Source organism: Trachemys scripta, chromosome 1 (assembly GCF_013100865.1).
Source record: "Trachemys scripta elegans isolate TJP31775 chromosome 1, CAS_Tse_1.0, whole genome shotgun sequence".
Classification (NCBI taxonomy): Eukaryota; Metazoa; Chordata; order Testudines; family Emydidae; genus Trachemys; species Trachemys scripta.
In genome coordinates this window covers 37503476-37516247 of record NC_048298.1, presented here as the reverse complement: position 1 = coordinate 37516247, position 12772 = coordinate 37503476, and the positions used below count along the sequence as shown (strand labels likewise).

The following is a 12772-nucleotide window of genomic DNA, read 5'->3' as shown; positions in this document are numbered from 1 at the left end:
TTTTAATAATATATGTTTTACAGCACTCAAAAATGTGCTAGGAAGCTCACATTACTAATAAGAAGGCAGGGTTCCTATGCCGGATCTTCCAACCTAATTTCAGACATAAAACAATGAAAAACACAACAAAATAATTCTGAGGGGCTGAAGGAAAGGGGTTACAACAATAGGATTATGAGGTTACTCAGCGAAGGCTTGTGCACAGCATGGATGAATACAGAACTCCTTGGGGTTTGTTTGAGTATTTTGGACACATGGGGGTTTGTTGGAGTTGTACACATTCTCCTGCAACTCCGAAATACGCAGTGCAACTAAGGCTGAGGGATGCAAAAGGGGCTGTAAACCACCTTTGTGCTCTCCTAGTCCTGCTTCAGTTGGGCATTGGGCCAGCCCATCAGCATATGTTACATCACCTGTAAAGAACCCCAAGCAGTTGTTACAGCTGCCAGGGATTGCCAGGACACAGAGAAGCCTTGATCACAACTCTGCTTCTTATTCATGTGTGCCTCCTACTTTGGCAATCAGAAGAAGCGGTGGTGCCCTAAGGGCCTTTTTGGAGGAGGATTTTACCTACATGGTGTTATCTTCCCATGGGTTATATATGTTCGGTGAAGGTGACCCCATTAAGGCCTCCCCCATTGATTTAACTGGAAGTTATGTACGTAGAGGTTTTGCAGGATCAGGTCTACGACTTAGCTCTGTGCACACTGAGCAGCCAAACCATGTCAGAGGACAGTTTTAAGAGTTCCTTTGAATTGGTTTGAAACTCAGGCCCAGATTCTCCTGTGTTAAGGCTGCTTTGTGCCACACTGTCATTGCAAAGTAGCTCTAAAACCAACAGGTAAAAGCCTGGCCCAACTGAAGTCAATGATACTAAACCAGTTTCTTTGGAACTACATCTTTACTAAGTTTAAATGTGGCTCCTAAATTTGAGTTGAAGATGGAGCACTTGATGAACTTGACATTGATGAATAAAGGCTTCAAGTGTTTCCCCATAGCCCTAATTAGTCTTATTTTGTATTGCTCTTCTCTAGTTTGAGGAAATGGAGACAGGTATAAATAAACCATATTTGTCCTCAGAAACAAGGAGCAAGAAATGAAACAATGAAAGAAAAAAATCCATGGGATATTTGTTTTTTCCAAACAACAGTATTAATCCCTGGGAACTTTTATGTTGTCATTTTTCAGGGTATTTAAACAGATCATGTAATTTTCCTGCTAGCTTACAAACAATAAAACAAAAATGTATGGTGAAATCCTGTCTCCCACAGAAGTCAGTGTGAGTTCTGTCATTGATTTCAATGGGTCTAGGATTTCACCCCTACACATTTACACATACACTAGATACCTGATATCTAGTTATTGTCTTTCTAAAATCTGTTGCTGCTAGAGGTCTGAAAACATTCTGGAAGAGTCTATTTTAAATCAAGCACTATATTTACCATGTCTGAGCCCTTCAAAAAGCTATTATGAGCCTATTTGTTTTAATTATATACACATCTATTTATCAGCGAAAATACTTTGTAGTAGATTTATTCTGATTAGGACCTGACATTTTATTAATATCTAAAAAGTTCTTGAAATAAGTTTACATATTGTAAAGCAGCCGAATTATTGTGTGTTTCAGAGTAAAAAATGGATCAAGTGATAAGAAATGGATTAAAAAATGATATAAATAGAGCTGATGGGAAAATCTGTTTTCATAAAAATGTAAAATTTCCATTAAATTTTTTTATCTAAAGTTTGAAACTCAAAAATTTTCATCCGTCTTTTGATATAATTTTTCTAATAGCAATATGTATGCTAGCTGTAACTCAGATCCTATACGGCCTCAACTAGTCTGCTCCCTTTTCTGGGATATCTGGCACCCTTTGTTTTAATACTATGTAAGAAAATAACTTGCACTGTCAGCAATTCTATTTATTTTTAATTTACAAAACTGACAGAACTTGTGCTAAAAAAAGGGTGATGGGAGTAGTATTTGCAGTTATACATTTTCATGTATTTATAAAATGTTAATGAAATGATATTCATTTATTAGTAAAATAATTAAAATACATAATCATTTGAATGCCTTAAATGTGTATCATCTTTCCTCTCAAACACTCCCAAAGTCCTGTACAAACTATAAGCAATATTCTGGCTTTGTGTAAGTATGTGTTGCCATAGATGACTTCAGCTGAAGCCAGAATATGGTCCTATACTATTCCATTTAGGAAAAACTTCCCCCCCCTCTGAACTTGAATATACCTTCTGCTAATCTAGTCAATGAAAGATGAACATTCCATGGCTAAATATATAACCCTGCCTCTGGATATCCTACTCAATGAGACAATACAGTAAATTCCATAAGTGCTCAGTTCTCTGACTCCTATTGAAATCAACAGTAGTTATGGTGCACTTTACACTTCATGGGATTGGGACTTAAGAGAAGTTTCCAGACAGAATATTCTTTTACGAACAGAAAGCTGTCTCCTTTGTAGTTCTTGGTCACATAAAGAAAGTGCCTCTTGAAGGGCAATTACCAAAAGCAAAACATTTTCACTTGATAAGTAAACTGGGCTGTTTTTTTTCTGCCAAATCAGCAATGTCTGACAACAAAAGAGACACACCAACCCCAGGAGACAGCCTGTCTGTCAAGTACTTTTCTAGGGGCTTGCTTAATTTGATTTAGCATGCACATAACAAAACTACCATGTGTCACAATTTAATATGCCACATAGCATGCTGCAGCACTGACATTTTCAGACTCATGAAATCCCATATGTAAATTTTTGCATTTAAGGAAAGTCATTGTCTCCACCTCCCTGGTTATCACAACAATCACTTGAATGGGCAATAAGCCCAGGTCTTGTCCTGAGTGTTTTGATAAGCTGTTGATAAACGAATGGGGCAGTGAGCTTGTATATAAACCACAAGGCTTGTGTGTCTGAACACTGGCGAGGGACTTGACAACTCCATATTTAGCAACTCAGGAGTCACACAAAGATGTTTCCTGCAGCACAGATGCTCTTTGCTCTGAGTAGCTTCCTAAGATTGACAATGGGTTTTGACATTGGATTATCCACTAAGTGTGTAGCAATACCTATGGAGATGGGCATGTGCCACAGCATTGGTTATTCTGAAATGAGGCTTCCCAACCTGATGGGACACACAAGTATGGCAGAGGTTATTCCAAAATCTGCTGAATGGCACCACTTTGTGGAAACTGGCTGCCACCCTCATGCAAGGACATTCTTGTGCTCTCTGTTTGCGCCAGTCTGTTTAGATACGTAAGTACCATGTCATGTTCTAAAATCCTGCCTTGTGTACCTGAATAGATATCAATCTGAATGCATGTTGTTAATCTTAAAATGAAGATAATTCTCAGCCAAATTGTTTCTCTTTTGCTGAAGCATTATTTATTAACTTTTCTTTTGCCTGCCTGTTCCAGGAAAAAATTCCACACAAGTGTTCTACTTAAACGTTGGTCAAGATGTAAAAAAAAAAAAAAAGAGAGAGAGCGCTGTGATCAAACAATGTTGGGTTTTATTTTGTTTGATTGCTGTGTTATTCATTTTAATAATTTAGGGTCCAATCCAACTACTGCTGAAATCACTTATTGGACATAGAAGTAGGCCCTTATTGAGTGCCTATCAAAAATAACATACAGGCATTTTTCTTTAAACAATGCATGAATTCTAAAAGCCAGCCGAAGGCCCAGATACAGAACCTTCAGCAGCACCCTCTGTCTGTGTAGAATTGCATCACTGATGAAGACTGAGGATGTTAAATGCTGACATGTAAGAAAGACTTGCACAACTCTGTACAGAATTTACTGTAGGAATAATCACTATTGTCACTGACTTCCAATAAATTTAGCTGATTGGACCTGATTTTTATTTTTTCACAGCTTCATCCATCCTTGTAGGAGTATGTGTGTCGCTGTTCGTGACAGCTGTGCTCCTCTGCTCCTCTGCCATGGACTGTCTTGGCCTGACAGTTTGGACTGTGATCGTTTCCCTGCTGATGAGGACATGTGTCTAGCATCTCTTAGCAAAGAATACAAACATATTCATAAAGGTAGATGGAGTAGATGGGTGGGAGGGCGGTGAGCTCTTCTAAAATCAAGTTTACAGAATCAATCAAATACAACTTGAGGGACAAATTTTGAAAACAGTCTCTTGTAAATAGTCATTTCCATGGTGCACATTTATTCAGTTTGTGCATGCATGCAGATCCATTTTGCACCCCATCCTGTGAAGTGCTGAACACCTGCAGTGTAAACTGGGCCAGATTTTAATTGGTATAATCAGTATAACTCCACTGAAGTCAAGGAAGGATGGTCAGAAGGCAGGAGGAAGGCTAATACAATCATGCATATATGCAGCATAATCAACACTGTATCAATAGAGGTCAATGTATTTTATTTATTTACTGATAGGCGTGTCTATGGCCCTCATCACCATGTATTTGAGTACTTCATATACACAATAAATTTGCCTCACAACAGCTCTGTGAGGTAGGGAAGGATTCCCATTTTAGTTCTGGGAAACTGAGGCACAGATAGATTAATGCCCAAATTTTAGCACCCAGCAGCTCCTCTTAAAGTCACCTTTGGAAATCTGGCCATAAGTGACTTGCCCAAACTCAGACAGGAAGCCTGTGGCAGAACCAATACCATTTCCTGAGCCCTAGTCCAATGCCTTAACCACAAGATCTTCCTTCTAATGAATTTAGCATAGCATCACCAATAGATTTGCTCCAATACACATACCATAAATGGTACAAATTGACACCCTTGTCACTCTTAGCAAGGACTGAATGGGTATGGAAAATGAAACCCCTTTTCATCCATAGAAGGGGGCCCATTTTCAGAGTACTGTCTGGAAGCTTGTCTATGTCACACCTGTTCTGTGATTAAGTGGAGAACATCACCAGGGCCGGCTTTAGAAAGTGCGGGGCCCTACTTGACTACCCGGCGGCGGCGGCGGGTCCTTCACTCGCTCTGGGTCTTCCGCGGCACTGAAGGACCCGCCGCCGAAATGCCACTGAAGACCCGGAGCGAGTGAAGGACCCGCCACCGAAGTGCCGCTGAAGACCCGGACCGCCGCCGGATGAGTAAAAATTAAAAAGTTAGGCGCTCTTCTTTAGGGCGCGGGGCCTGATTCGGGGGAATTGGGGAAATCAGCCTGAAGCCGGCCCTGAACATCGCTCTTCAGGCCTGTCACTCTAGCACCTTTAATTGGCACTAAATTCAGACAAAGGACAAAACTTAACGAGACTTTAATATTTCTTACCAGAATTGCCAAAGCCTATATGCCAGACCTGCCCAGCAGTGGAGGAATTCTTTACACAGAAAAGAGTACTAGATGTTTTCTGTGCCAACAACTTTGGTAAGTTCTTGTTAGTGTATGTATGATTAAAGACACTATTATTTTGATTCCTGAATAGTGGACATACTTCGTCACTTCAGATGTATTCAAAAACTATCTCTAATATAATTGGTAGTTTGTGAGGGGACATCAAGTGCTAAATCCTGATGTCAATGAGTTTGGTCACCGATTTCAGGGTGTGCGTGTGTGTGTGTGTCAGGATTTAGCCCCAAATGAATATTTTCTGGAACTTTTTTCTCCTATAAACCATATATAAATAGGTCCTATGCTGATTTCTTTTGAATGATGAGGCTGCCTTATTGTCTATTTTATAACCAAGTGGCTTTTTTATTCTAGTCTAGTTTGCTGTACTTTACTGCAGTGTACTTTATGGATAACATCTGTGGCAAAGGAGTGAAGTGGCTTTTTTTGGTAGTTAAAACCAAAAGAAAGCTGAGGCACTTGGCTGTTTGACATTAAGAGGAAAGTTCCTTACTGAGTGTGTACATGTGCATTATTCCTGTTAACCACACAAAGCAAGATTCAGTAAACAGTAACATTAAAAAAAATCTTACCTGATGAGGGTTGAAAGTTCTGGCTGCTGCCTCATTGCGGTTCCACTGACAATACTTTGAGATTACAGCTAGAAGCCTCTTCTAGAACCCACAGAAGTCAATGCTAAGACTTGTATTGACTTCAGTTGACTTTGGATCAGGCCTTAGGAGAAGCGTGTGTGGAAATGCAATAATGCAGTTGGATGTGGGGAAAGAGCTGGATGGGAAGCTTTACTGAGAAAGGGAAGAACTAAAGAAGGTGGAGCAAAGAGCAGGCAGCAGTAGCCAGATATTTTGCTGGTTGATTCTGCTGAAAAATGGACAAAGTCACAATTTCAATAAGACCATCTGGGATACTGGACTGCCCTACAAAGCTGGAATACCAGTGTGCTGGAACATCTTGTCACCCTAGTAGTTGGACACATGCAGTGTCACTAAAGATATATGACAGTGATCTTTGTGGGGTTACATTTTCCTGATTGTGTGATTCACTGAAAAACTTCTCTTATTTATGTCCCTCTTAAAATACTGCCATAATCAATGGCAATGACCCAAAACAAAGGTATGGCCTAATACTTATATGGTAGAATACACTATGGATCCCTCCACTGCTCATTAGGCAGTATTCCTTGCTACATTTAAATAGTTAAAGCAACTTATGTGTTTTTTTCCCCCAGCGGTGAAGGTAAAGCTGTCCAAAAAGAGAACAGTTTCTGGTGATCAGGAGTATAATATTGAATGCCAGGTGGAATTCATCAACCAGGGTTTGCCCTTGCCTTATGATACTCGGAATATGATACAACAGTGGTTGCTTATGAATGAAAATTGTACTCAGAGGATGACCCAAACCTACCGCCCCATGGTGTATCTCATTGTGGGGAATATTGAGGAGGGTACCGTTTTAGTAAACCAAATTTACCGCTGGCAGAGGAGGGACTCCCAGCTGACTTTGGCCACACGGAAGTGGAAACACCATAAATGTTTATAAATATTTATCTTGTGGTCCCTGATACATGTAAAAGGTGACTACACTCCTCATACCAATGCAATCTTGTAAATAGAAATGTATTATAAATGCAATGTAAAGTCTTAATGTAATATTTTTTAAATATGTTATAATAGGTTGAATTCAACCTGGGTGTAAGTGGACATAAGTTCTGTGTGGTAAATGGTCCAGCCACTTTGGCCCAGCATGTATAAATGTGTATCCTCAGATTGTTGTGAAAAATCTTGCATAAAATGTATAACACTGTCATAAAACACTTGCTTAGGCAAATCATAACAATGAATGCTTCTAATGCTGTTTGAGGTGTTCAGCACCTCTGAAAATCTGTCTGTCTACAGTTTCTTAAGTTTTCTGTATTGCTCATCACTGTAATATCTCAGTATTGACTTTTACATGCCTAACTGTGATTTTAGGTGCCGAATTTTAGGCACCTGCTTTGATAAAATTTGGCCTAGATCTACACTAATAATCTACTTAATTTCTTACATTGATGGAGTGTTTTAAAAGAAGGTGGCCCTCTACTGGACATTTCTATATGGATAAAATGGTTTCCTTTTCTGTCAAATAGACATCAGTTTGACTGCCTCAGGGCCAAAGGGCCTCAGCAGGACATAGTTGGATGGCTAGTTTTATTTTATAATGGGTAGCACTTACAATACCATAGTATTAATATTTTAATGCATAAGACGAGTACAGCTTTTGAAAAAGTAATTTCTTTATTGTGTGTGATCATTTTGAAAGTGTACACTCCTACTGGAATCTGAATCAGAACTTTGCTGAATGTATCTAGTCTGTTTTCATTTTATTAATTAAAATAAAACATTTGTTACTTTAAAAAATCAACACAGGTGCTCTGCCAGCTGTCTCTGGGAATTACACAGGACTAAGACAACTGCAAAAGGCACTGCTAATATTCAAGAAATGTAAAACATTATACTGGCCAAATGACTGTAATTAGCATCATCAGTTGTAGTATGCCTGTGCTAATCTTAAAAAACAGTAGTGATGGATGGGGCTCAGCTTAATTTCAAACACATAAGAACTAATTTCATAAATATGTATAATCAGCACAAAAACATGTAATAGCTACTGCATAAATTATCAGCTACACCAGTAATATGCTACCTCTTGTGTTTGTATATTTAAAAAGTTTAAAAAAGAATCTGGAATTTTAAAGCAAGGTCCTGTCTAAGGTCCCAACTACATCTGCTAGCACATGGTTCTCTACCATGCTCCAGGGCATCCTTATTAAAACTAAGCAAATAGTTTTTTAGTGATTCATTAATCTCCTTCTTGTTCACTTACATACAAAAAATTAAAAATCTAGCTTACACTTAGCTAATATATACAACTTTGTGTTCCTATTATTGTTAGCCCTGGCTTCTCTCCTCCCACCATTATGTCTTATACTCACCTGTCACATATTGTCCTTAGTTAGACCCAATCCTTTAATAAACTCTTTGATTGAGTCTACCCTTACAGAGCTCATTGGGGACTGTAAGCTCTCTGGGGCAGGGACTGTCTTCTGTCCCATGTTGTTCAGTTCCCAGCACTATGGAGTCCCACTCTTTGCCTAAGGCCAATAGTAACAACATGGCTTCTTCTTACCAGTGAGGACAAGAAAATACGGGACTGAATCATATCTTAATAAATAACCCACTTCCTTCCCTGATGAACCGAGGGACGCACCCCACCCATGTACTTATTCTCTACACCAATATTGACTTGGACTCTTAATATATTCCATGGGTGGCATACCCGAGCCTATATATCCACTGATGCTTTAAAAACTCCCACACCCCAATCTGGATCTATGCTGGTTATGTGATATGTATGTACCTCGTGAACCTTGTAACCGATACTCGCAATCCCCCATAACCCAAGCCCAACCCCAGATGTACAGTACCTTCCCTCTTGTGTAAATTTGATTTCAAAGATTAACTTTAATAAAATATTTTTAAAGCTGTTTGCCCATCCATACTGGCAAAAAAAGTTGTATTTAAACTGTTATAACAGTATCCCCTATTCATAACAGAGAGTTGTGTACAAGCATGTTTATTCAAGTAGTGCAGATAGGCCCCAATATGAATCTTTTCTAGTAATTAAAATCCATATGGCATAGAAGTTTCTGTATATATTGTGGAACACTTGTTATGAATTGAGTAGTGTTGTTACTGGGAAAAATCCCATCCTTAGGTAGGTGTCCACAATTCCCATTGACATTAATTAAATGTAAATCATTTGCCAGAGGATGTTGTGAAGGCCAAGACTATAACAGGGTTCAAAAAAAGAACGAGATAAATTCATGGAGGATAGGCCCATCAGTGGCTATTAGCCAGGATGGGCAGGGATGGTATCCCTAGCCTCTTTTTGCCAGAAGCTGGGAATGGATCACTTGATGATTACCTGTTCTGTTCATTCCCTTTGGGGCACCTGGCATGGTCACTGCCAGAAGACAGGATACTTGGCTAGATGGACCTTCAGTCTGACCCAGTATGGTCATTCTTATGTTCTTATATATGTGCATCTGAACCAGAGCTAGCCCATAGTTTGATATTATGGACTGGAAAACTAATACAGATTGAAAAATATCCAGAAGCTGAAACTTGGAAGCTGTGTTGTATAATGAAGCAACTGGTTAAAAAAGCATGTGGTTCAAAAGCTCAGGTCATTCTGTCCTGTGGCTTGTTTGTCAATCTCTGCTGATACAATGGTAAATATTTAAAGAACTCTGTCAGTGCTTATACAAGTACCAACTCCCCCATAAAGGTCGCATAAAAAGGTTCTCTTCAATGTAACAGTCACACCCAGCAGTTGGTGACCCATTTTAGAAGCACAATAGCTCTCAGAATGGTCAGCAACATCACTAACCTGGTTTTGATCATATTAAAACGTACATTTTTAGTATGATCTACAGGGAATTAGATTCGTGGTTCTTGATAAAAAATAAAATGGGTTATTTCCTTAGTTTAGTTTTATTTACCTTTATATTGGGGGATTTAGTCAGGGTTTAGGTTGAAGGGTTTTGTTGGATTATGGCAAAAAAGTTTAATAAAATACTCCTGTTTTAAACCGTTCCTGTTTGGGAGTGTAACAAAGACTGGCCCAGAAAACACATTCAAAAGAATCCCTGACAAAGGGGCTGATACCAGTTTGCACTAATGATATGTTTACGCTACAGCGGCACAGCTGCAGCGTGGCAACTGTGCCGCTGTAGCATAGACACTTGCTACAGCGATGGAAGGGATTTTACCTTGAGGGGTGGTAGCTAGGTCCAAGCAAGAATACTTCTGTTGACTTACCAGTATCTATACTGGGGTTTAGGTCAGCAGACTGTCTCTGAGGGTGTGAATTTTTCACACCCCTGAGCGACATAGCTAGGTTTCAGGTGTAGATCAGGCCTAAGTTTATTTACACAGCTCTGGTAGTGTAAAGGGGCCTCAGAATGGATATAACTTACATATTTACCCACCATAAAACCTCTTTACACATGAGAGAGGTGTAAAGTGGCCTTAGTGTAATGAAAACCAGGACCTTTAAGTTTCCTCAGTGAGGTTCACACACACACACACACACAGCCCTGCCCCTCACACATACACACAGTGTCCTGCCACCCCTGCCCCAACACATACATAGAGTGCCCTGCTGGTGCCTCCTCCCCCACAGTGCCCTGCCACCCCTGCCCCTCACACACACACACACACACACACAGTGTCCTGCCCCTCACACACACACACATACACACACAGAGTGCACTGCCACCCCTGCCCCAACACATACACAGAGTGCCCTGCCGGTGCCCCCTCCCCCACAGTGCCCTGCCACCCTTGCCCCTCATACACACACAGTGTCCAGCCCCTCACACACATACACAGAGTGCACTGCCACCCCTGCCCCAACACATACACAGAGTGCCCTGCCGGTGCCCCCGCCGTCCCAGTGAACTGCCACTCCTGCCCCTCACACACACAGTGTCCTGCCACCCCGCCCCAACACACACACACACACTGCCCTGTACCTCACACACAGTGCCCAGCCCCACTAGTCCCTCGCACACACAGTGCTCCGCCATCCCTAGTTCGCTCTCTTTCTCTCACACACACGCCCTACCATGGAACTCCTCCCTCAGAGATCGGTCACGTGAGCCACTTCAATGGGAAGGACGAATGAGGGAGGGGGAGGGGGAGGTGGAGCTGGTTGGGGGGGGGGGTTCACTCCGGATTCATGGGCTGACAAAGGAAACAGGAAGAGAAGACAAAGGGGCCACGCCGCAGCAGCGGTACAAAGACAGCCCAGGTAGGGGACGCAAGGCCCCAGCTCAGAGCAAAGATACAGTAACCCCCCCTTCTCCTTTGCACCCCCCCTTCCCCCGAGGGGCGGTAACCTGAAGCCCTGTACCACCTGCACCCCTAAAGCCCAGGCACAGCCCGGGAAGAGAACGAGGAGTCCATGGCCTTCTCCTCCCGCAACTTGCACCGTTCTTCTATGCGCGCCCGCCCCCACGTGGTGGTTGCCTGCCTGCAGGACTGGTGCATTCTCATACCCTCTCCCCCAACTTCTTCGTATGTGTTTGCACGGCTGAGCCAAGCGGTCTCACGGCCTTTTGTGGGGTGCCACTGACCTCGGGTTATGGTGTGAAAGCGCTGGAGCTTCACTAGCATCCCGTGTTCAGACAACTCGCTCTTCGGATTATTTTTACTGGTGGAGGGTGGGGGTGACTGGATGATTTGATTTTGCAGTTGGTCCTGCTGCAGACACGCGATCTATTTAAATAATAGGGCAACCCCGTGTAATTTAGACGTTCTAAAATAAACTGATACGAGACTGAACTGGAAAGCTGAGCTGATATGGGCAGTTCTAGGTTACATATTAACATCCCACTGACTGATCTCTGGTCCTTGCCTTTGATGACACCAGTTTATTGTTTTGCATTTGAATTTCCTGTATGTCATTTTATATCCGTTTTTAAAATTAATTTCTTTTTATGTCCATAAAACCCATCCTTCTAAAAGTAAACCTTATAAAGGTTAATGTGATAAATTATGATAACTGTAATTGCTATGGTATAAATAATAACACTTTGGTTTCACCAATCTGAGGATTACCCAATATTTCACAAACAGACATTCAGACCTGACAGATAGGTATGTATTGCAATGTTACAGTTTGGATAACAGAGAGTCTAGTGCTCTAATGGCAACAATGTTGCTTCGTATTCAGACAATTGCAGGGCAATTTTCTGCCTGAATATGCACAAATGTATCTTGGGATGTCTGTTTTGTTTTGTTTAGCAATGGCTTCAGGAACAGCTTTGATTTACGATGATGAAATGACAAGTTGCAAACTACTTTGGGATGAGTAAGTCAGCTGCAGATTTGCTGCATTTTTTTTAATCAACAATCCGTTATTCGAGAGTTTTTAGAAATGCTGTATACAAGAGCTGGTGGGTGGCCCTGATTTCCATTTTGTGAGCTGCATTTTCTTGGGACCCAGAGAGTATTATGATTTTATCGCTTTTGATCAAAGTAGAATCCTGCTGTAAATCCCTTTTTCTTTGCTGGCGTTGAGCATTATGTATCTCTGATACTCTTTTCATTTGAGTACTCCTGCCTTCTTTATTTTGGGTCTCTATCTCTATTTTTTTATTGATTTTTTTTTTGGCTTTGTTCTTTGTTGGTTACAGTCCTGATGTTTTTAAAGAGCCACATAAAATTCCTTTTTACTCTTGCATTTTTATAACCAAAAAATGTTTGTTGTTCCCACACCTCCCCAATTCCACAAACTGGAAAGTTTTCAAATATCTTTTTTCTTTCATTCACCCCTACAAGAAAAAGGAATCTTCTCACAATGAAATATTT

General features: G+C 40.9%; 1 protein-coding gene across 2 annotated transcripts in view; it reads left to right on the top strand.

Moving 5' to 3' along the window:
* Positions 1–2921: 2921 nt before the first annotated feature.
* HDAC10 (histone deacetylase 10) overlaps positions 2922–12772 on the top strand; it is a 31708-nt gene continuing 21857 nt past the window's right edge. The window contains exons 1-4 of one of the 2 annotated variants that reach the window (XM_034767674.1): positions 2922–3272; positions 3893–4062; positions 5283–5375; positions 12206–12272. In XM_034767674.1, coding sequence (XP_034623565.1) covers positions 2989–3272; positions 3893–4062; positions 5283–5375; positions 12206–12272 — 614 coding nt within the window. In that variant the 5' untranslated portion in view covers positions 2922–2988. Of the gene's footprint in view, positions 3273–3892; positions 4063–5282; positions 5376–11130; positions 11211–12205; positions 12273–12772 lie in introns of those variants that run through there. The other variant, XM_034767663.1, reaches the window with a different exon arrangement.